The sequence below is a fragment of the Neomonachus schauinslandi genome, chromosome 8 (genome assembly GCF_002201575.2).
Source record: "Neomonachus schauinslandi chromosome 8, ASM220157v2, whole genome shotgun sequence".
NCBI lineage: Eukaryota > Metazoa > Chordata > Mammalia > Carnivora > Phocidae > Neomonachus > Neomonachus schauinslandi.
The window spans coordinates 107165693-107189670 of NC_058410.1; the positions used below are offsets into that span (position 1 = coordinate 107165693).

General features: G+C 52.2%; 1 protein-coding gene across 5 annotated transcripts; it reads right to left on the reverse strand.

Moving 5' to 3' along the window:
• Positions 1–500: 500 nt before the first annotated feature.
• On the reverse strand, positions 501–22871 carry PPP2R5D (protein phosphatase 2 regulatory subunit B'delta). Of its 5 annotated transcripts, none has more exons than XM_044917519.1 (17): positions 22562–22673; positions 17618–17695; positions 14544–14549; positions 5115–5301; positions 4661–4860; positions 4462–4572; positions 4239–4331; positions 3678–3808; positions 3484–3543; positions 3269–3377; positions 3005–3058; positions 2517–2687; positions 2283–2410; positions 1535–1636; positions 1365–1437; positions 1104–1220; positions 501–966 (listed from the first exon to the last, which is right to left on the reverse strand). In XM_044917519.1, exons 1-17 carry the CDS (start codon positions 22586–22588, stop codon positions 829–831), a joined length of 1785 nt encoding a protein of 594 aa, XP_044773454.1. In that variant the 5' UTR covers positions 22589–22673; the 3' UTR covers positions 501–828. The 5 variants fall into 5 exon arrangements, with proteins under 5 accessions (XP_044773454.1, XP_044773455.1, XP_021547791.1 ...); XM_044917520.1 differs by having other exon boundaries at positions 17618–17692; positions 22556–22673; XM_021692116.2 differs by lacking the exon at positions 14544–14549 and having other exon boundaries at positions 5115–5325; positions 22562–22871.
• Between the last annotated feature and the right edge of the window lie 1107 nt (positions 22872–23978).

Here is a 23978-nt window from a genome sequence, read left to right on the forward strand (position 1 = left end):
AATAAATAGGTGTTCGGGAAGCCATGCTTGGGGCACTGCTCCCTGCCTCCTCCTAGCTTTGGGAACCAACAGCACAGGAAAGCAGTCAACCCCAGGGTGGTCCCTTCCATGTCTGTAATCCCAGGGCTGCTGCTCACCATAGAGGGGGCACAGGGTAGGGTGTTTGTTCACCCCCTTCTCTTGGTCCATCTGGGCCCTATATTCATCACCTATGGTCCATAGCCTATGCTTTTCTCCTTTTGACCTCCCATGTTGTCTTGGTCAGGCAGGGGGTAAAAGAAAGTAATTCAACCCCATCAGCCTGCACACTACTGGGGCCGGGGGCCTATTTGTGCCTGTTGGGGGTTGGCTCCCCACCAGCTACTCCAGGGGCCAATGGGGCTTGACATAACTTTGGTGAGAGTAACCTCCTACTGCTCCCTATATGCTTCTGCAGGGGAGGGAGAGAAGGAGAGACACCTGGAGTTCAAATGAGGGTGAAGGGAAGGGGAGAGGAGCATATGTATTCCTGTGTGTATTTCTCAGAGCAGCCTCAGGTAGCTGTGGGGTTGGGAGCAGGAGGGAGACAGGCATCCCCAAGTTGTCTGAGTACTGAGGATCTCAGTGCTCAGCCTGTCTGTACTAGCCACAGGGAGGCATGAACACATTTGGGGGAGAAGAGGGACCACTGTGTGAGGGTCCCCGCTTCAAGTGCCACATCCCCTCCCTAGAGTAGCTAGAGAGGCACTGCCTTGCCCCAAGTCAGCCAGTGGGGAGCAGAGGGTGGAGGGCTAGGGCAGCGTCCCAGGGCTGAGTGGGCCGTGGCCCTGTAGTAGGACGGTGAGGGGGTCAGAGAGCCTCCTGGCTGGCAGTTAGGAATTCCTCCGCCCGCTTGTGTGCCTCCAGCGCCTTGATGGTGTACACGTCCTGGGGCAGCTCTGACTTCCGCCGAAGCAGCACCTTCTCCTTCTTGATGTCCTTTAGCATCTGTGTGTGGGTAAAGAGAAGGTGAGGGATGCTGACCAATTCCCAACAGATTCTATGGTTTCCTCCCCTTGTTCCTGGGCTCCTGTCTCCTCTCCCTTCCAGAGCTTTTATTTCCCCATCCCTCGGTGCCTTCCCACCTGCACAGCCTCTGTCTCCACCGTCCTCTTCAGAAGCTGGATGTCCTCTGCCGTGGGGGTCTCCGTCTCCATCGAGTATACAGGAGGCAGTGGTGGAGGAGCTCGAAACATGGGGTACTGATAAGGAAAGGAGAGGCATGGGCAGGTGGTGAGAGCCACTTCAGAAGTTGGTGGGCCTGGCTGCTTCATGTTCCTGCTCAAACAAACCCTCCCTTAGCCAAATTGGGCCCCTGGTTGAGGGCGGTGGCAGCAAAACCTCACCTGGGGATTAAGTCGGGCCAGCTCCTCGATCTTTTGCCACATCTCTTCTCTTTCCTTCATTCGGAACCGGCCCCTGAGAGAGCAAGGACGGGATGGGGGGGGTGGGCTTGAGAGAGAAGCAAAAGGGCCCGGGGATGAAGATGGAAGCCCCCAGGTAGAGAGACACTCACTTCTGTTTCTCTGCCTTGTACTGTTGTGTGCAGTCATCAAATAGCTTCTGATTCATCTCCATAAACAGCTTCAGGGCATTGTAGATCAGTCCATGGATTGTCCTGCCGCCGGGAAGAAGGATCGGCTGTAGGAGGCCTTACCGACACCAAGGGCAGTGCTAGGACCCCAGTTTGCTCTTTCCTAGGAGGGGTGTCTGCTAAGAGTTTTCACAGACCTCTGCAGTGTAAGCATCTCTCTCTAGCCAGATCATGTGACTGCAGACTGGCCTTTCAGGGTCTTCATAGCTGTTAGTCTGCCTGTCCATCCTTCGCCTCACCCCATGCTCCAGACCTACCTTCTTCCCACCACTTCTGCTCTCTGGCCTATGCTACCGGCCTGCCAGCAGCAGGATGGACAGCATCTGCAGCACAGTGCACTTGCCTTCAGCAGGAAAGCCTCTACAACACTGGGGTTCAGCACATGCTAAAAAGATCACATCAGCCTCTCCAGAGCACGGAATTAGGTCTCCAAAGCCGCAGACTATCTGACCGTAAGAAGAGAGGACACAAGCCCTGCTCTGCTGTATGGCAGCCCTCTCTCACATAGCTGTCTTCTCCCTGGGCAGGTCCTCAAGGGCCTATCAGCATGCAGTGGGCACAAGACCCCGTGCTCGGTGACCAGATGAGGCCACTGGCTCTTCAGTTTTTCCCCACCCACACAGGCTCCAAAACCAGAGCCCCACTGCCCAGCCCTGCCCCAGCCCCGTACTTGTTCCAGTGGCTCTTGGAGTTCCTGTAGAGGGCGGGGAACATGATGGGGAGGACTCGGGCAGCATTGTCACTTATCAGGCTCATGATGTACTCATTGTTCCAGTAATAGAGGGCACGCTCTGCCACCTGGTGGGGACAGGTGGGACTCAGCAGGGATCCGGTTTGCTCTGCTAAAAACCCTCCCTTGGCTTCTGGAAGGCAGGGGATGGGGATGTGCTGGTCTGAGTCTCACCTGGAAATGGGGGCTGGAGACACACTTGGCAAGCTGGCGGAAGAGTGGTTCCATCACTTTGCTGAACTCTGAAGGTTCAATGACATCCAGAATCTCCTCTAGCTCATTCAGGAACATGACTTCCTTGGGGCTGTGGGTCTTGGGCCAGAACTTGAGAAGTCCTACAATCACCTGTGAGAAGAGGAGGACATGGGGATAAAATTCTCCCTTAACACCTGCCTACTTCTGCCGGAAGTCTTCCTGCACTCTCTCCCCACCCTGGTGGGCACAGCTTGGGCGCCGCCCCCCCCCCCCCCAACTGCTCACATTTCTCTGACCTGGATCTGTTTCCTAGGTATATATAGGTTGTACTCCTCCTTCAGAGAGGAAAGCATGTCACCTGTTGGGCCACATCCCTCCTGAGCCCCTGCTTATGGCATTCCTCAATAGGCAGACTGGCGAGTCTAACTGACAAGAAGAGGTGTCCTGGGGCTGGAGAGGGGAATTACCGGCTCTGTGAGGCTGCTCTCCTTCTCCAAGAACTGTACCACACAGTAAGCCAGCTGCAAAAGGTTGAGGGAGAAAGGAGGTGAGGTGCAGGGCCCAGGTCTCGGGTCAGGGACAGAAGCAAAAGCCCAGAATGGAAGAAGAGGTGTAAAGAGGAATTATCCCACCCACTCCTTCTGCCACCCCCATCCCTGCTGGAATACCTTCCCCTCCCTCTCTTTTCTCTGCTGCCAGAGTCAGGGATCGTCAGGAGGAAGACAGCTCACCTGAGGGTGGTAGACACTCAGGGACTTGACCTTGTGAAGGGGAAGCAGGACACGGATGAGGAACATCTTGTGCTCTTCCTTAAGGGGCAAGGCAAAGCCGTTGATGATGCTAGGAGTTACAGGAGGTTTGTTAGAACCGAAGGGCCACGTCCAAGTTCAGTGCTCCAATGCCTCCAGCCTTCTACAGGCACGCGTGCCCCCACCCCATCTCTCACCTGCCAAGGATCTCTAGGAGCTCGGCAATCCCGTTGTGATGTTCTGTCTCATAGATGAATCTGCGGGAAGAAAGAAAGGCTCTCCTGACAATCCCTGATGTCCCTGCAGCACTCTGCAGAGTACCCCTATCCCCCTGCGCCCACCCCAACTTAGCAGGGCTTGCTTTGCTCCTAAGCCTGGCTCCTGGCCTCACCTGTAGAAGATGTGGTTGATCTGCCTACGGATATAAGCCCGGAGCCCCAAAAACTTGCCATAGATGCGATGCAAGATGGTCTTGAGGAAGTCCCGCTCTCGAGGATCCTCACTGTCAAACAGGTCCAAGAGCTGGGAGCCGGCGAGGGGAAAGCTGGTGAGTGAGGCAGGAGCCAGGGAGGGCCAGGGCTGGGGTGACACAGGGTCCTAGCCAGGGGACACCCAGAGATTCTCTGGATGGGGCGTGTGGGGACAAATCTCTGGAAAGCAGAGTGCTGTTCTCACACAGTTCTCCCCAGGGTGATGTCTGGGTACGCATGTTTACGTGCCCCACTGCCGGGGAACAGGTAACTGTTGCTTATTTCCTTCAATTACACCAGAAGCTTCTTGAGAGCAGAGAGGTTTGTTTATCCCTCCCACCACCACCAGTCCCTTTGTACCAGACCCAGTTGAAAGCCCATATATTCAGCAGATGCAGAAAGAGCGGGGCCTGCAGCGAGGGGCCATGGGGCTAGAGTTCATGGACTGGAAGGAGGGCAGGATGGGAACTTCAAGGACTCACAGCAAGGACAAACTTCTGGTCGATATACTTCTTGGCTATGTTTGGCTGGAAATCAGGAGACTCAAGGAAACGTAAGAAGAACTCATACACGAGCTGTCGGGGGCAATGAGCATCCGCTTAGGGGGCGTTCCCCAGGGACTGGGAGATCCCCCCACCCTGGCTGCAGGCCTCCGAGCGCCCCATTCCCTGCAGCCAGGGCCAGCCTGCCCCCTCACCCTGATACCTGCAGATGCGGCCAGGCAGCTTCCAGGGTGGGCTCATCCTCTTCCGGGTCAAACTCGGCCCCGGTGGGGTTCGATGAAGGTGGCAGCGTCCGGAAGAGGTTCACTGAAAACTGAGGGGTAGGTCCCAGGTGAGAGCTCCCATCCAGGCTTCTCCACAGCCGCTGTCCCTGCCCACTCTCCCCTTTGCCCAGTGCCCACCATGGTGACCGCCTCAGGGTAAATGGCCTCAGTGACGACATCGCGGCTATGAGTGATGTACTCCACCATTTCGTTGAGTCCTGCCCGCTTCACCTCCTTGAATTTGAGGTCACTGAGCGGATCTGAGACAAAGTCAAAGAGGACGCAGCACTGGCGTAGCTTCTGGATAAACAGCTCCTCCCGCTCCTGGGTGGGCGAATCTGGGGCGGGGGAACGAGGTAACAGTCACACTCTCCTCCCCAGCCCTTCACTGCCATGCGCTACTTGCCTTCCAGGGCTTTCCCCTACCCCAACCTGCTGCCAGCCTGCTCCCCTGGCTTCCCCAGCCCCAGTGGAACTCCCTCTCACATTCTCTAGAACGTCCATCCCTCCAAAATACCCCAGACCTCCATTCCGCCAATGCCCCGTGACCCCTAGGCCTGGTGCACCGGCCCCCTTGACCTTTTCCAAGTACCTTTCAGGGCAGGAAGCTTCTGCAACTCCCGATTCTTGCTGAGGTTGAAGCGGGATGAGCTTTGCCGTCGCTCCTTCTTGACAATCTGGGGCCCTCCGGAGTACTTGATCTTGCTGAGCTGCGTCGGGGGCGGCGTGCTGTTGCTGGGACGCTTGTTGGATGACGGGGGCTGGGGCTGCGGCTGCGGCTGCGGTTGAGGCTGGGGTTGGGCCTAGTCAAACAAACGGTTGGTTGGAGTCGGCTCCCCAAGGTACACCTCCCACCCTGGGCCGCCACCCATCCCCCAGTCCATTTATGCCTGGCCAGGCCCGGGCCGTCAAGCCGCTGTCTCCCACCCCGGAGCAGCTAGGGTCAGCGTCAGCGATAACTAAGGTCTACTATCCCTAGAAGAAAGTGGTCAAGAAGCCGTGTCTTCCAAAATGGTGCCCACTGCCTGTGCATCAAGAGCCTTCAACATGTTTGTTCTAGTTCACGAACTGCAAATCTAATTGATGGATTAATGGTAACAGAAGTCAGAAAAGTGGCTGTCTTGCCAGGGCAGGGCTGGTAGGGGTATGGGCTTAACTGAGAAGGGACCTGAGGAACCTTCTGAGTAATGGAAATATTCTATATCTTGACTGGATCTGGGAGGTGGTTCCTAGCGGAAACATGTGAAAATTCAATTCATTAAGCAGCATACTTGAGATTACTGTACTTTCCTGCTTCACTGAATGCGTCACATTCTTTGGTTAAAAGTTAAAAGAAACACCCCCCCTGCCCATAAAAAAGTTCAAAGAAAGAAATTCATTCTTGCGTCTCAGTAGTTTTAACTATGAAAAATATAGCTTAAGACAAATTCTACAGGGGCGCCTGGGTGGTCAGTTGGTTGAGTGTCCGACTCTTGGTTTCGGCTCAGGTCGTGATCTCAGGGTCCTGGGATCGAGCGCTCAGCGGGGAGTCTGCTTGAGATTCTCTCTCTCTGCCCCTCCCCATCCCACAAGCACATGTGTGCTCTCTAATAAATAAATAAATCTTAAAAAAAAAAAAAAAGAGGGATGCCTGGGTGGCTCAGTCAGTTAAGCATCTGCCTTCGGCTCAGGTCATGATCACAGGGTCCTGGGACCGAGCCCCCATAAGGCTCCCTGCTCAATGGGAAGTCTGCTTCTCTCTCTGCCTGCCACTCCCCCTGCTTAGGCGCTCTCTCTCTCTCTCTCTGACAAATAAATACATAAAATCTTAAAAAAAAAAAAAAAAAGAAAGAAAGAAAAATCCTACATATAAAAGAAGACTTTGTGTGCACTTTTTTTTTACAGCCCTATTTGTAATAGCAAATAAATAAATAAATGGATGGATGGAAAATCATGGAGTTAAAATTATGTTTATAAAAACTAGGTACTAAATGTAATCATACATGGTTCAACTGTGGAAAACATTACATAGCCATAGTAATTTGCCCAAAATTGGTGATAAGTATCTTGGGAGCATGGGAAATGTCTGTGTTGGAGATAAAAGACGCTGCGGCCTTGATTTTCCATAGTAGAAAGTCAATAGATAATACCTAACACTTGAAAATTAAAGAACAAAAAGCAGTAAAAGAATCTTCTTTGGAAGTACAGAAGTCAATTTCCAGGCCGCCTGGCTGGCTCAGTTGGTTAAGCGTCTGCCTTCGGCTCGGGTCATGATCCCAGGGTCCTGGGATCGAGTCCCGCATCGGCCTCCCTGCTCAGCGGGAAGCCTGCTTCTCCCTCTCCAGCTACCTCCTGCTTGTGTTCTCTCTCTCACTGTCTCTCTCTGTCAAATAAATAAATAAAATCTTAAAAAAAAAAAAATAGAAGTCAATTTCCAAGGAAAGGGGAGTTGAGAGTGGTCGCCACAGAGCAACAGGAGAGCAGGGGGCTAGGCAGGCGCTGCTCTTTTCATTACAAGACCAAGGGTACTACCTGACCCGACAAAGTACATGTTGTCATGTTGATAAAAATTTAAAATAAAACAAAATGAAGCCTAAAACTACGTAATGACAGAAAATTGCTTCCTATGCTAAGTTAAATAAGGATAATGCAAAACTGTACGTGCAGAATGAGCTCACCCACATTATAACACATGCACGGAAACCAAAACCCAGTGAAGAAGGAAAAAACAAGAGCAAGTCCACCACTGTGTTCATGGCTATCTCCCATTGTAGCACAATGATGTATGGCTTTTTTCTATGTCTCTAAATGTTCTACTAGCTGACCCTTTTATATAATTGGAGAAAAACCACTGATTTTTTAAAGCTATCTCTTTACTTCCTCCCAGACATGGGTGTCGGAGCCCCACAAAGCCCATTTTCAGAAGGCTACACTCAGGTGTGCGCAGGGCTGTCCACCCCCAGGTCCCGTCAGGTAACCACCTGCAGGGAGAGGGCGGAGGCGGAGCCACAGGACAACCCTTGCCCCCAGAGACTGCAGCGGGACCAGAGGACCGAGGCCAAGTCCAGCTGGCTGCCCACGCCACAGGAGAGGCTGACCTTCTGTCCTCACACCTGCCATCCCCACCGCCCCTCCGGCCTCCTCCCCAAACTCCGACTTCCTGCCACAACAATGGGAGAATGTGAGATCCTCTGGGATAGGGGGAAGGGAGGACAGAAATGCTATGCTTTGTAGGCTCTGAATTTTTTACAGAAACAATTATGTCAAGCTTGTGACCTATCTGGGGATCAAAGGAGAGGAGAGACGCACTGGGTCCAGCCCGGGGCAGGCCTGTGGGTCCTGGGTAGCTCATTACCTTTTTGGCCATCTGGTCCTCTCCTCCACCTAAAATGACTGCTCAGACACTAACCTGTCTCGGGGAGTGCAAGGAAATGGGGCAAGAGCGGCCACCACACTCCTCTCCTGCCATGACCAGCACTCAGCCAGCGTGGTTTTGGGTAGACCTGCAAGGCACCCTGGAGTCCCAGGTCTCTCTTCCTGCATATGGCAGCTGGGTCATACCTCGGTGAGGGATAGGGGAGAGAGGCAGAAGGGCAGGACACCAGAGCTTGGTGTGCATCAGACCCACCCCTGCTTTGGGCCTTCATTTCCTGTTATAGGAACGACCAAATCCACGGTGGAGCTTAGGGGTCAAGAGCACAGACTCATGCTAGACTGCCTGGGTTTGACTCCTGCTCTGTCATTTATTAGCCAAGTAACCTCCAGAAAGTCGTATAGTCTGTCTGCCTCAGTTTCCTCATCTGTAAAGTGGGGTGACAATAGTATCTACCTCAAAACGTTGTAATAAGGATTTAGGAGAACATTATATGGCTCACAGGAGTGCTTTATAAGAAGTGTCTTCTACTGGGGCGCCTGGGTGGCTCAGTTGGTTAAGCGACTGCCTTCGGCTCAGGTCATGATCCTGGAGTCCCGGGATCGAGTCCCGCATCGGGCTCCCTGCTCGGCAGGGAGTCTGCTTCTCCCTCTGACCCTCCTCCCTCTCATGTGCTCTCTGTCTCAAATAAATAAATAAAATCTTTAAAAAAAAAAAAAGAAGTGTCTTCTACTATTATCATGATTATTTCCCATCCCTGGATTTTAGGAATGCAACCTGGAAATTCCTGAAACTAGCACACCTCAATGTTCCTATGGGTCCATTATCTTCCTTGGTCTAAAATGGGGGAACCCAAGGGGCGCCTGGGTGGTTCAGTCAGTTATGCGTCTGACTCTTGATTTTGGCTCAGGTCATGATCTCAGGGTTGTGAAATGGAGCCCCACGTTGGGCTCCATGCTGGGCTTGGAGCCTGCAGAAGTTTCTCTCTCTCTCTCTGCCCCTCCCTGCCTTCTCTCTCCCTCTCTAAAAAAAAGATAAATAAATATAATGGGGGCACCCAAGAAAGCATTTCATCTTTCAAGATCCATTTAAGCCCCACCCTCTTCCAAAAGTCCTTCTCAACTCCAACCCTGCAGTGTCCAGTTCCTGCCCCTGACCTCTCGACACTACTTGTTTGTTTCACTGGTTCTGTGATCATCCCCAGTGCTGTCTCTTGCTTGGAGTAGTCACATGTCCAACTAGATAAGTCCCATGAAAGCCAGGACCCTGGTTTGCACCCCTCTGGATCCCCACACAGCAATGGCACCTAACAGTCGTTCAATGAAGGTCTGGATGGTTGACTGACAGGGGGCCAAGTCCAGGCCTTTCCTGTCCCAAGTCGGGACCCATCAGAACAGAGCACTGTGCAGTGTCAGGAGCAGAGTCGGAGAGAGGAGCATTAGTGATACCAGGGCAAGGGGCTCAGGGGCGGCTGAGGAACAAAACTCTGAGAAGAGCGTATCTCTCTCTGTCCTCCCAGATAAGACAGATGCCCAGCACCCCCACAAACCTCACACTGAGGAGAGGTCCAGGGAAAAGGCATTCGCCCCAGAAAGGGAGAAGCAAGGCCTCAATTTTCTCTGCTAACAGAGAAATGGACAAATCTCCAAGTAAGGTTAAAAGAATAGAGGGTTGCATGGCTAAAGATCAAAGTTTAAAAACCAATAGGTTGGGGCACCTGGGTGGCTCAGTTGTTAAGCGTCTGCCTTAGGCTCAGGTCATGGTCCCAGGGTCCTGGGATCAAGGCCCGTGTCGGGCTCCCTGCTCTGCAGGAAGCCTGCTTCTCCCTCTCCCACTCCCCCTGCTTGTGTTCCATCTCTCGCTGTGTCTCTCTGTGTCAAATAAATACAATCTTTAAAAAAAAAAAAAAAAACAAAAAAACAATAGGCTGATGCCTAAGGTGTCTTCCCCACTAGGATTTCGTCACTGAAGGCGGGGGTGGCCTGAAAGCAGCTGAGTTCAGCCTGCCCCACCCCACCCCACCGGGCCACCCTGGTATTAAAAGGACCATTGGCTCCCAGGCCCCAGACACCAGAAGCATCTGAGGGACAGCTGGTCCAGCCAGCAGAGCGCCTGCCTGCCAAGCCTCAGGGAGGCATTCCCTGGTCTATTCACTCTTCACCGGGAAACATGCTTGTCAGAAGGGAGGTATGGGGCTATGCCAGCGACTCACTTCATGTTCAACTGTTTCTCCTAAAAGCTTCAGCTTTTTTTTTTTTTAACATTTTTTTTAAAGATTTTAGTTTTTAGTAATCTCTATACCCAACATGGAGCTTGAACTTACAACCCCAAGATCAAGAGTTGCATGCTCCGCTGACTGAGCCAGCCAGGCGCCCTGTAAAAGCTTCAGTTTGATTTTTCTTAAGATTTTGTTTATTTGAGAGAGAGAGAGAGCACACTAGAGGGGGAGGCGCAGAGGGAAAGGGACAAGCAGACTCTGTGCTAAGCGCGGAGCCTGAGGTGGGGTCTGATCCCACGACCCCGAGATCACGACCCGAGCCGAAATCAAGAGTCTGACTAACTGACTAAGCCACCTGGGTGCCCCAAAGCTTCAGCTTTTAACTTCTCTACTGACCTGGGCTGGAGGTGGGAAGCAGGTGAGTCCCCTGGGGAATGTTCTGCAACCCTCCCAGCATGGGTGGGCACTGACCAAAGGCCAGCCAGCCAAACTGCTCTCCCCTACTATGTTCTGCCTGGTCTCACCTCTGAGGCTCTGTAGTGGCCATCTCCTCTGCCTGAGGTCCTTCTCTTCCCACCTCTAAGAAGCCTTCCCAGATTCAGGCCGCCAACAATCAAGTGGGACTTCAAATTTATGCACCAAGCTCACATTCAAGAGACTGCAACTAAACTTGCCCACTCTGAACCAATCCTAGTCCAAACCAATCCTAACATAGCCACCATTAATAATCAAACCCAAATATTTAAACCTAAAGCAGGACACAGAAATAGAAATTAAGTACTATAGAAAGGATTACGGGGTGCCTGGTTGGCTCAGTAGGTACAGCATGTGACTCTTGATCTCAGGGTTGTGAGTTCGAGCCCCACACTGGGCGTAAAGATTACTTTAAAACAAAATCTTTAAAGAAGCACCTGGGTGGTTCAGTCGGTTAAGCGCCTGCCTCTGGCCCAGGTCATGGTCTCAGGGTCCTGAGATCGAACCCCACGTCGGGCTCCCTGCTCAGTGGGGAGTCTGCTTCTCCTTCTCCCTTGCCCATCCCCCTGCTCGTTCTCTCTCTCTCAAAAAATAAAATCTTTAAAAAAAAAGAAAAGAAAGTATTGTAAGGGGATGCTTGGCTGGCTCAGTTGGTAGAGCATGTGACTCTTGATCTTGGGGTCCTGAGTTCAAGTCCCACGGTAGGCACGGAGCGTACTTAAAAAAAAACGGGGGGGGGGGGCGCCTGGGTAGCTCAGCCCCGCATCGGGCTCCCTGCTCAGAGGGAAGCCTGCTTCTCCCTCTCCCACTCCCCCTGCTTGTGTTCCCTCTCTCGCTGTCTCTCTCTGTCAAATAAATAAAATCTATATAAAAAAAAGTATTGTAAGAAAAAGATGAAAGGTAAAACTAACAGTGAACAACACAAAGACTGGGGCACCTGGCTGGCTCAATCTGAAGAGCATGTGGCTCTTGATCTCGGGGTCATGAGTTCGAGCCCCACGCTGGGTGTAGAGACTACTTAAAAAAAAACTTTAAGAAAAAAAAGAAAAACACAAAGATTAACAACATCACTTTTGCTTAATGAATTAACTAGTCAAATTAAGATCATTTTAGTTTAAAACCCCCAAGATCACAGAGGCATTCTGTCCTATCCTGACATCCAGAGCTCTATCTAGCTGAGCTTCATTATTTTCTTTTTTTTTTTAAGATTTTATTTATTTATTCATAAGAGACAGAGAGAGAGAGAGAGAGAGGCAGAGGGAGAAGCAGACTCCCTGCCAAGCAAGGAGCCCGATGTGGGGCTCGATCCCAGGACCCTGGGATCATGACCTGAGCCGAAGGCAGACGCTTAACCATCTGAGCCACCCGGGCACCCTGAGCTTCATTATCTTCTGCCTTCATTTATTAATTAAACGTCATGCTAAGCCTTAGAGATCAAACAGTGGCCTGTGTCCTCAGAGAGCTCACAGCCCAGTGGGCGAGACCAAGGCGCAGGCAGCTCTTGGTAGCGGGGAAATGACAAAGCAGAGTGTGCCACCGCGGATCTGGGAACACAAACTCTGGCTGAACTATTAGTGAAGGCGCTCCTGAAGGGGTGACTTCTGACATGGCCCTCAAAGGACAAACATGAGTTTAGCAGGCAAAGAAACAGAGCAGAAAAATAGAGTAGTCCACGCCAACAGAATCTCATCGGTAAGGACCCAGAGTCATAAAGGGCTTGTATCGGAGGAGGATGGGAAGTCTGGCGGGGCGAGAAACCAGGAGGGGTGCTGGAAGAATGGGGTGGGGCCAGCTCACAGGGGTCCAGAGTGTGAGTCTGAATTGTAACCTGTAAGCAATGAGATGCCAACAGAGCTTTTTTTTTTTTTTTTTAATTATTTATTTATTTGACAGAGAGAGAGAGTGCACACAAGCAGGGGGAGCGGCAGGCAGAGGGAGAAGCAGGCCCCCCACTGAGCAGGGAGCCCGATGAGGGACTCGATCCCAGGACCCTGGGATCATGACCTGAGCCGAAGGCAGACGCTTAAGTGACTGAGCCACCCAGGCGCCCCAAGAGAGCTTCTGAAGTAGAGGACTGATAAGACAAAAAAAAAATGTTTTGGGGGTAACAACTCTGGCTACTGGGAGGACAGGCTGAAGTGGGTGAGACTGGGATAATGTTTTCTTCCCTCTGTCCCCACTCCCAGAACTCAGGACAGGGCACAGGACCTAGAAGAGTCCAGGGCAGTGAGCTGCTTTCTCCAGAGCCAGACCAGGAAGGACCGCTGCCTGCAGCAATGGGTGAACAGTGAGTCTGACCTAATCTCTCAAGGCTCCTTTCCGTTCCAAGACTCTTTAAGAATCTTAGAGCCAGGGCGCCTGGGTGGCTCAGATGGTTAAGCGTCTGCCTTCGGCTCAGGTCATGATCCCAGGGTCCTGGGATCAAGTCCCACATCGGGCTCCCTGCTCCTTGGGAGCCTGCTTCTCCCTCTGCCTCTCTGCCTCTCATGAATAAATAAATAAAATCTTAAAAAAAAAAAAAAAGAATCTTAGAGCCAGTGTATCATGTCATTAAGAACATGGGAGAATTGGCTCCTGAGCCACACCGCACTGGGTTGCATTCCAGCTCAACTGTTTACTGGCTGAGTAAAAGCTATTTAACGTCACTAAGCCTCAGTTTCATCTGTGAAATGGGATGATGACGATAATGGAATGACCTCAGGGTAGTGCTGTCTAGATTAAATGAGATTAAAAGATTAAATGCAAGCAAAGGTCTTAGGACAGAGCCTGGTAAATTGAACAGTGTCTGTCCTCAAATTCAAGTCAACCCAACACCTGTGAACATGACCTTATTTGGAAACAGGGTCTTTGCAGACATAATCAAGTCAGGAGTCCGCTTCCCATATAGCTAGTGTCCTCAAAAGAAGAGGGAGGGGCGCCTGGGTGGCTCAGTTGGTTAAGCGACTGCCTTCGGCTCAGGTCATGATCCTGGAGTCCCGGGATCGAGTCCCGCATCAGGCTCCCTGCTCAGCGGGGAGCCTGCTTCTCCCTCTGACCCTCCCCCCTCTCATGTGCTGTCTCAAATAAATAAATAAAATCTTTAAAAAAAAAAAAAAAAAGAAGAGGGAAATGCAGGGGCGCCTGGGTGGCTCAATCGGTTGAGCGTCCAACTCTTAATTTCGGCTCAGGTCATGATCTCAAGGTCCTGGGATCGAGCCCCGAGTTGGACTACAGGGAGTCTGCTTATCTCTCCCTCCCTCTGCCCCTCCCCCTGCTCGCACTCTCTCTCTCTCTCTCAAATGAATAAATAAACCTTTTTTTTTTTAAGATTTTATTTATTCATTTTGAGAGAGAGGAAGAGAGAGCACAAGCAGAGGGAAAGGGAGAAGCAGACTCCCAGCTGAGCTGGGAGGCCGACAAGGGGCTCGATAGCAGGACCTGGAGATCATGACCAGAGCCGAAGGCAGATGCTTAACCATCTGAGCCACCCAGGCATGCCTGAATAAATAAGTCTTTAAAAAAAAAAAAAGAAGAAAGAAATGTGAACACAGAGACATAGACCCACACAGGGGAGAACCCCATATGAAGAACGGAGGAGGAGACTGGAATGATGTATCCTTAAGCCAAGGAACACCAAGGATTGCTGAAAACCATCAGAAGCTAGGGAGAGAGAGAGGCATGGGAGAGATTCTTCCCTAGAACCTCAGAGGGACATGGCCTGCTGACATGTTGATTTCAGATTTCGGGCCTCCAGAACTGTGAGAGAATAAATTTCTGTTATTTTAAGCCACCTAGTTTGTGGTCATTTGTTACGGCTGCCCTAGGAACCTAACACAAAAGTAACTGCTCAATAAAATAAATGGTGGCCGCTATCATTATTAGGATCAGTTGAAAAGGCTCTGGCAGATGCACGACAGAGGGTAAATCTGGCTCGAAAAGCCCCAAATTCTGGACTAGAAAAAGCAAGGGAAGGACTGTGCCAAACGGCTTTGGATGACCTGAGCCTGGGAGCCCGGCCCCCAACTTTTCCACCATCCCTCTGCCTGGGGACCCATGGGGACATGCCTGGAAAATCATGCACAATTCCTGCCACTGCCTCGTATAGGTGAGCCCTGGGCAACAATTCACAGAACAGAGCCCAAGGTGAACTCAGCACTCTCCTTTTTCAAAGGCCTTATATCAACCCACTGCCTTTGACCCATGTGTCCAGAAAGGCAATGGAGAAATCCCTGCAGTTGGTCTCAGCATCTTTCTTAGCCTATTTGAGCTTTCATTTTCCTACCTATGAAAGGAGAGGGTTAGACTCTAAGGTTATTTCCAGCACTCTTTTTGAAGTTGATGGGTTTGCTTATTGGTCACTAATGCATTCAAACACTGGTACCTCTGGTGTGCCAAGCCCTTCAGTGTGGAAGGAGAGCCTCACAGGGCTCACGTGCTAACACAAGAGTTAAAACTGACGAACAACAAATTCACATCAGACTGTTTAACTACAGCTGTGGTTCAATGCTGCCATGGGGTGGTACTGGGTGTCAGGAGCGCAAACAGCAGGAGCCCCGACCACATCCTGGCGGGGAGGGAAGGGGAGGTGGTCAAGGAAGGCTGCTTTTAGGACAGGACATCCAATCTATCTAGTAACTGAACTAGTAGGAGTTAGTTAGGCAAGAGATGAGAACAGCCCCCTAACTATTCCTTTCTGTCCCTTTAAATCCTATTTCTAAGTCCCTCTTGCTGCTTTGAATGCTGAGTTGCCACCTCCCAGCCACCGTCCTTGTGGGTCCCACAGATGTCACCATTCCTAAAGGGGAGACTGAGCCCAGAGGGAGTGTTTCCCAGGAGCACTGACTGATGATTTATTAAGAACCAAGTGCATGAGGGGCACCTGGCTAGGTCAGTCAGTAGAAGCATGCGACTCCCAGGGTGCCTGGGTGGCTCAGTCGTTAAGCGTCTGCCTTCGGCTCAGGTCATGATCCCAGGGTCCTGGGATCAAGCCCCATGTCAGGCTCCCTGCTCGGCAGGAAGCCTGCTTCTCCCTCTCCCACTCCCCCTGCTTGTGTTCCCTTTCTTGCTGTGTCTCTCTGTCAAATAAATAAACAAAATCTTGGGGCGCCTGGGTGGTTCAGTTGTTAAGCGTCTGCCTTCAGCTCTGGTCATGATCCCGGGGTCCTGGGATCGAGCCCCGCATCGGGCTCCCTGCTCAGCGGGAAGCCTGTTTCTCCCTCTCCCACTCCCCTTGCTTGTGTTCCCTCTCTCGCTGTCTCTCTGTCAGATAAATAAATAAAATCTTTAAAAGAATGAATGAATGAATGAATAAATAAATAAATAAATAAATAAATAAATAAAATCTTTAAAAAAAAAAAAGAAGCATGTGACTCCTGATCTCGGGGTCATGAGTTCGAGCCCCATGTTGGGTGTAGAGATCACTTTTTTTTTTAAGATTTTATTTATTCACTTGTCAGAGAGAAAGAGAGAGAGAGTACAAGCAGGGGGAGCGGCAGGCAGAGGGAGAAGCAGGCTTCCCACTGAGCAAGGAGCCCAAAGTGGGACTGAATCCCAAGACCCTGGGACCATGACCTGAGCCGAAGGCAAACACTTAACCGACTGAGCCACGTGGGCATCCCTAGACATTACTTTAAAAAAAAATTAATAAATATAAATAAAAACAGGGGCGCCCGGGTGGCTCAGTCGTTAAGCGTCTGCCTTTGGCTCAGGTCATGATCCCAGGATCCTGGGATCGAGCCCCACATCGGGCTCCCTGCTCAGCAAGGAGCCTGCTTCTCCTTCTCCCTCTGTCTACCACTCTGCCTACTTGTGCTCTCTCTCTGTCAAATAAATAATCTTTAAAATATATATATATAAATAAAAATACCCCCCACCTCCAAAAAAGAACCAAGTGCATGAGCATACAGGTGTGCGGGAAAAGCAATGCACCAGCCCCAGCACACCCAGCTCCTCCCCTCAGAGTCCATAGTCTGGGAGAGAGAAACACATGTTGGACAAATAGTTACAACACCAAGTGATAAGGTCTATCCTAGAGACATGCTCAGATTACTCTATAAGTGCAGAGGAAGGAGGAATTCATCTTTTGTGGTCCTCACCTCCCGTGTTTGTAAAATGGGGAAAACCTACCCTGCTTCTTCTGATTACTTAAGTGAGGCCTAAAACGATGGTCAGAGGTGTGAAAAGTGCTTGGATCTCTTTAGAGGTGACAGGGACCAGAAGCACCTAGAAAAAATCTAAATCCAGGGTTAACCCCAAACACTTGTTAATCAATCTCTTCTTCCCAAAAAACCCACAAGCTCTGCCCATAATTGGAGAGCTATTTCTTATTGTCCTCCATCCCTCTGAACAGTTTAGAACAGGAGAGAAGAAGCAGAGAAACCAAGGATCATCAATTTCTGAGTAACACAGGTGCTTGGTCAACGTGTCCACGGGACTAGCCACCATCTTGAGCATCCCACTGAGCACACTCCCAAACTTTCCTGGCCATACTCTGGACTTAAGTCTCTCCACCCTCCAGTGTTCTCTCGGCTTGCCGTTTATTGCTTTACAGCCCTAGCTTGCCAAGCTGTGCTGACCTCTGCTCATGACTGTCCTTTAGCAGCTCCCCTACGATCAGAACCAAGGGCAGTGGGCACAGCCCTGCCTCCCGGACTCAGGGACACCAGCCGCTCCCCACCCCCTGCCCTACCCCAAGCCATGCTAAAGCTACTCATGGCCCACTGAGCACCCGTGTACTTTTTCCCTTCTCCCCAGCACCTGACGCCCTAGGTTTTTGCCCTAAGGAGAAAGGAATTCTCATCCCTCAAAGTTGGTAGACAGAGAAATGACTTTCACGGGAATTGCTGGGGAGTCTGAAGACCTGCAGAGTCTCTTTGCTCTACACCAGCCAAAGGGGAAGGCTGCCCAAGGGCAGCTACCTGGCTGGGCTGACCAAGCCCCTCTCCCAGCTGTGGAAATCCCCGTCCCTTTTGCCGGAGTAACTTCTGGCCCCCTGGGATCCCTCACCCACCAGCCGTCAAGTACTTGGAGCTGGTGCCTGCACCATAACGAGGGCTGTGCCCATGGTCATTACCTCGTCGGCGTTCTCGCCTCCACCATCCTTGCCCGAGCTGCTGGGCTTGGCCGTGCCTTTGGCAAGCTTGGGGGGCTCCTGAAGGGGGAAGATGGAGGTAGTTAGCAGATGCCAGGGGGAGGGAGAGGCCTCATCTGGACCCCTTAAGTCTGTGTTGTACTTATCCTCTGTCTAATCGAATCAATCAATCAATCAGAATCACTGAGCATCTACCTTGTACCCAGCCCAGGGGAGGAGGGCTTGGGGCACACAGAGGGAGAGTCAGTCCCTCCACACGGTCTGGAATCTGGTCAGGAAGACATCATGAAGATAGGGTAACCAGGTAAGATAGTGCTCTGTCACTTTACATGGCCGGTGTATGAGGTGGGGCCTGGGAGGGCCTCCGTCCAGGAAGAACCAGAGTGAGGGGCTTTAAGGGGAAGCGCCACGGAACAAGCTACTCAGACTGGCTTCTGGCTAGAGTGGGCAAGGAGGTGCCCAGGCTGTCACGCTGGAGGGGAGGGAGTTGCCACTCTCCCCCAAGGCCATCTGCCAAGACCTGGAAGCCTTTCTGGGAAATTACAAATCACCCCCAGACTAGAAGATGCTCCTGGCCTAATCAGGTATAGGAACCATCCCAAGAACGCCCTGGGGGACAAGCACAGAGACAGGGATGGGGGTAAAACCCTGAACTGCTAGATGAGCGCTAGTTTGAAGTCTCCATCGGGAAGCGGGCCACTGGCTCAGAGCTCTGGCCAGCCCGGCATCTCTTCCTATGCTTTGGGCCAAAAAAAGCAACTGCACAGGGACGGGACAGGGAAAATGTGAAAAAGCCTTGGGAATTTAGATCTGACTGCAAGCTCAACACAAATCATCCAAGTGCCGGGGCTGCCAGAGCACCCCGTGACCTTCCATCCAATTAACAGCCGGAGTGCTTGGCACGGGGAGGCGGGGAAGTGCCCCTGACTTTGGCACTTCACGGGGCTATTTGGGAAGATCTGGTTCAGTCGTGAGCATCAGGCTTTGGGAGGGACAAAGACAAATCTCAGGTTTTCTTCTGGCGAAATACAACCCATCCTGGGAGTGGATTCAAAAGCCTGTCCTGAGAGTGGCAGCTGCGAGGCTGGGATGGCTAACGGTGGAAGGGAGGAGTCCCAGGGGTGGGTGAGCAAGAGGGGTTGTCCGAATAAATGAAGAGCTGCATGCGGACTAAAGATGCAACTTGTTCTGTGTGGATCCAGAGGCCCAAGAACCATGGGCTAAAGTAGCAGGAAGACAGGCTGAGGCTCCAAAGGAGGAAGAATTTTCTCCTAGAGCAGCGGCCCAGAAACTGGCTGCCTCATGGGGCTGCAAGCTCCCCAATCCCAAGAGCCTTCAAGCAAAGGAGCATTCCTGACTCCTCTAAAGCACGGGCAGAAGGGATTCCAGCCCTAAATGAAGCCTTGATCGGAGGACCTCTGAAGTCACTTCTAGCTCTGAGATTCTGCCGCTCGAAGGCACCTGAGCCCCTTCAGTGACAAATGTTAAGTCATAGTGACTATGGGGGCACAGGGATTTCTGCGAGAACAGAGCTCTGTGTGGGCTGGAGGAGGGGGCAGGGAGGAAGAGAGCCCTTCCCAGGTATGGAGCAGCTCTAGATGCCCCAAGGTGCTCCTCCTTTGGGCTGAGCACCCTCTCCACTGCCCACTGACCAGGCTGGGCACACCGACCCCTCGCCAAGGGGCCAAGGAGCATGGCTCAGAGTGTGGGGTGTAGAGGAACAGGACGAGGGGTGCAGGGGGGGAGTCACTGAGGCAACTGCACATTCCCCATACGTGGGCCTCTTGGACAAAGCTGACCCATCTTTGAGATTTTATTTATTTATTTTTTAGAGAGCGAGCGAGAGAGAAACAGCATGAGAGGGGAGAGGGTCAGAGGGAGAAGCGGGCTCCCGGCTCAGTGGGACTCGATCCCAGGACCCTGGGATCATGACCTGAGCCGAAGGCAGACGCTTAACCATCTGAGCCACCCAGGCGCCCAAAGCTGACCCATCTTTGTATGTGTTTCATCCCTCTGCTCGACCGCAAGCTCCTTCTCCTTTTAGCACCCCCCCACCAGCCCGACTGCTCAAACCTCTCTATCAGGGAGTGCTCCTAAGAGAGATACCAGCTGCCTTCGTCCGTGGGCGTGTGTGGGGGCTTGGGGAAACCACGCCCACCACCCTTGCTCCCTGGCTCCTGCAGAACAGGTGAGGTGCACACACCGCAGCGCACCCCAGTGCACCCCAGCACAGCCCCACGGTCAAGTGCCGCCCGCACGGTGGTTTGGAGCCCACGCTGTTTCGGGCCCAACTCTTACTAGCTCTATAATCATAAGCAGGTGAACTAGGCTCTTTGAGCCTCAGTCTTCTTTTAAGTGACAACAGTCATATTACCTAATTCCCTTTAGCTCAGTGTCTGGCACGGGAATATCCCAATGTTAGCCAATATTATTACTATTATTAAAAACAAGAAGGTGGAAAGGAGCAGGGGCACACCACCTGGGAACCTAAGAGATATGTCCCAGATCAGAACATGAGGGAGGAGGAGGGAAGCAAATTGCCCCCAAGGGATTGACTCAGCACCCACCTACTGAGTGCCTACTGTGTGCAAGGAAGATGCCAAACCAAAATGGAGCTTGGTTATTATCTCAAGAGGGAAGAAAAGATTTGTTCACAATAAATTCCAGTTCAAGGGAACACAAAAAGACCTTAAGTGACCTATCAAGTGTTCTGCAAATCCAGGGGAGGAGAGCTCCCTCCTAACTGAGGGTTCAGGAGAGTCTTCAGGGAGAAGGCTGTGAAGGATGGCCAAGACTGGGACCAGCAGAGATGAAGAACAGGGAGAGGTGATGGATGCAAAATAAAGATCCTCCGCCCACCCCTCCTCTCTGCTCCCACCCTATCCAGGCAAACCTCAGTCACATTGTCACCCACCTCCCCCTCAGGACTTGTTAACCATTGAAGGAGGCCAAATGCAACTGGAAATCAAAAGCAGAAAGTTAAACCTTAAAGGGAATCAAAGATGCCTGGCTCCGTGCACCCCAATTCCTCCAATACTCTTTCCCAGCCAAATACTATGGTCAAATACCTATGGTCCTAGCAAGTCTAAGAATTTTTCTTCTCAATCATCTAGTAGAAGGTGTTTTGTAGATGGGACAGTATCTGTTCCATCAAGACTAAAAACTACAGATGGGTGGGGACCTCACGAGGCTCCCCTGAATTCCACACCCCTCCACACTCCTTGGAGGAACCCCTTAGCCTCGGGTGTGGCTGACTTGTGTATGCATCATTCACAGCTACGCCGCCCAAACCACCTCAGCGGGCCCACTCCCCAAGGACACAGGGTCTGGATGGAGCACACCAACCTGCCCAGCCCAGGACCCCAGGAGCTTCAGTGCCTAGTACACCATTACCAACCCTCCATTCAGAACCTCTGTCCCTGGGAGCTTATGGGGACAACCCAGAATCAGAGCTGCCTGCCAGATCTCTGAAAGCCCCAAGATAAAGAGTTGAACCGCTAAGGTCAGAGACGGCAACCCAGCAACCGAGCAACCCAGCAACCCAGCCCATCAGAGGGCAAATGAAAGCAAGACTCCTCTGGGGTCATAAAGTGGCTGAGCAGAGCGCCAGGCCAGAGCCAGCACCCACCACGAGGGGCCAACCCCAGGAGGGGAGAAGCTGGGGGAGGCTGGAACTGGTATCCTAGCATCCTCTGTGTGAGTCTGTACCTCAAAGGAACCACACCTCTGAGTCAGACCTCAGCAACAGCAGGAAATAGAAGGTAGAGAAAGGCAGGGATGAAGAACAGGGGAAGGCAGTATGGAGGTAGAAGAGGAAGGTAAAGAAGGCAACATCAAGAAACAGTCTGTATCAGGACACCATGACAAAGTCAAGGGTGTCCAGGGGTGGCTGGCTGGCCTTTGGGGTAAGAAGGAAAACTAATCTGATAGTAAGTGCAGATTCCCGATTTGAGGGTAGTGTGGCCCAGAAAGGCAGGAATCCAGCACTGGTGCAAAATTGGAAAAATGCAAAGGTTATCCTAAGATTTGGAATAAGGGGAGGAGCTTGCTCAGATTAGGAAAGGTAACCTGATTTAGGATGAACCTGCAAGTCGGTTGATGCCTGTTAGGGAGGCTTTGGTACAAAGGAGGCCTTTAAATCAAGAGACCTGATATTGCAGCTGGGCCTCCAAACAGGCTGTGTGACCTTGGCCAAGTCTCTTCCCCTATCGGGGCCTCAGTCTCCTCATCTGTATCACTTAAGGATTGCACTGAATGCGCTCAAAGGTCCCTACCAGCACTGACGTTCTGAGGTTCCATCAACAGAAGGAAGGGCTCAGTCCTGGCTTACAAGTTTGTGTGTGAAGGAAGAACTAGAGGGAGGGGCCTAGGCCAGATTCGGTGGAGGAGAGAGAAAGCAGAGCAGTTCTAGGTCAAGGAGCTTGGCGGGGAGGGAGAAGGGGCTATAGGGGACGGTGGAGAAGGCCGGCCCAGGCCCAGGCCCAGGCGTGTAAGAAGAGAAGGGGCTGAGCGCAATGGGGGGCGAGGGGGAGGTGGGCTGGAGGGAGGTGCAGTCTCAGACGAGGCGCTGTCCCAAACGGGTAAACGGGTGGGGAGTGGGGGGGGGGGTGTGGAGAAAAAGCAGGGGAGTGACCTGGGAGTGGGGCAGATCTGGACGGAGGTGGTTATCCAGGGCCGGGGGTAGATGAAGGGAGGAAAGGATGGAGGTGTACGCGGGGGACTCCATCCCGGGCAAGGTGAGGAAGCCTTTCCAGCTGCGGCACAGGCTGGGGGTGCGGCCAGCAGCGGGGGCGGAGGGCTGGCCCTGGGAGTCCTGCGGGGGCCGGACGGGAGGGTCAGTCTGGGGCTGTCCCGGGCCTGGCTCGGCCTCTCCCAGAGCTCCGCGCAGGCCCCAAGACGGAGGCGCGAGGAAAGGGCCACACTCACCTTCTCCTTCTTCAGTTTATAGGGCATCTCGGCCCGTCCGGACCCAGCCCGGCTCCTGCGGCCCCGCTCCGGCTCCGGCTTTGCTCGGCCGCACTCGGCCCGCTCGGCGTCTCCTCGCCACCGCCTGCGCGCTGCGCCCGGGTCGAGCGGTGATTGCGCCTCCAATTGGCCCGAACTCTTACAAACCTGCCTGACAACCAGGCGCCGCCTCCTCGGATTGGTTATTGGGGCCAAGCCGCTTCCTTTTTTTCTCATTGGAAAGGAAGAGTACAAACCGCCAGGGTTCGTCTCCCAGCATTGGTTTAAGTGGGAGGTCCCGCCCTAAAGTGGGTTGAGCTTAACAAAGGAGGCGGGGATAAGGGGAAGCCCCAGCTTAGCACCCAGTGCCGCACTCCGGCGTCTGGTGTGCGTTGGCCTCGGCCATTCTTCGCAGCCTGCGCCCTTCTAAAGTGGCTCTCACTCTTTTCCCTGCTCTGCTCTTTGGCCCAGTCCGAATGGAAGGAAAGAAGCCCTAAAATGAAGGGTACCTTTCTTCATCAGGGTAACTTAGCACTAACTGCATATGCAAAATTGGTGGAGAGATCTCCCAATAGTCCTCCACGGCATCCGTTTCCTAGACGGGGCTTGCAGAGAATGAAAGGGGAAGGCTGGCTGGCGGGGACCTTGGTGAGATGAGATGAAAATTCTGGGTTTGTTACAATTTTGGAAAGAGGGTCCCAGTTCCTATTGCAAGTGCCCTGGGATTGGGGAACCAGTAGATTGAAACACTTGGGAATACAGTGAAAAGCTACCTCGTTGTTGAGTGTTTTAGGATATGCATTCCTTACTTCCACCCTGCCCAAGCCAATGTCCTAATGAATGAATAAGATTATTTCCTGCTCTCAGGGAGTTCACTGGCTGGTGAAGTTCATAGACTTGTATAAACAGATGCTTAAGATACAATGTAATGAATTACACAAATCTAGAGGTGGCTGAAGGAATATGTTTCAGAAAAGTCAACTCCAGGGGCGCCTGGGTGGCTCAGTCAGTTAAGCTTCTGCCTTTGGCTCAGGTCATGATCCCAGGGTCCTGGGATGGAGCCCAGCCACCCGCTGGCTCCCCTCTGCCTCTGCCCCTCCCCCCATTCATGCTCAAGAGCTGCTCTCTCTCAAATAAATAAAAATCTTAAAAAAAAAAAAAAAAGTCAAGGGACCTCTGGGTGGCTCAGTCGGTTAAGCATCTGCCTTCGCCTTAGGTCATGACCCCAGGGACCTGGGTCCAGCTCCTTGCTCAGCAGGGAGCCTGCCTTTCCCTCTACCTGCCATCCCCCCTGCTTGTGCTCTCTCTCTGACAAATAAATAAATAAAATCTTAAAAAAAAAAAAAATCCAACTTGGGGGAACACTTGGGTAGCTCAGTTGGTTGAGCGTCTGACTCTT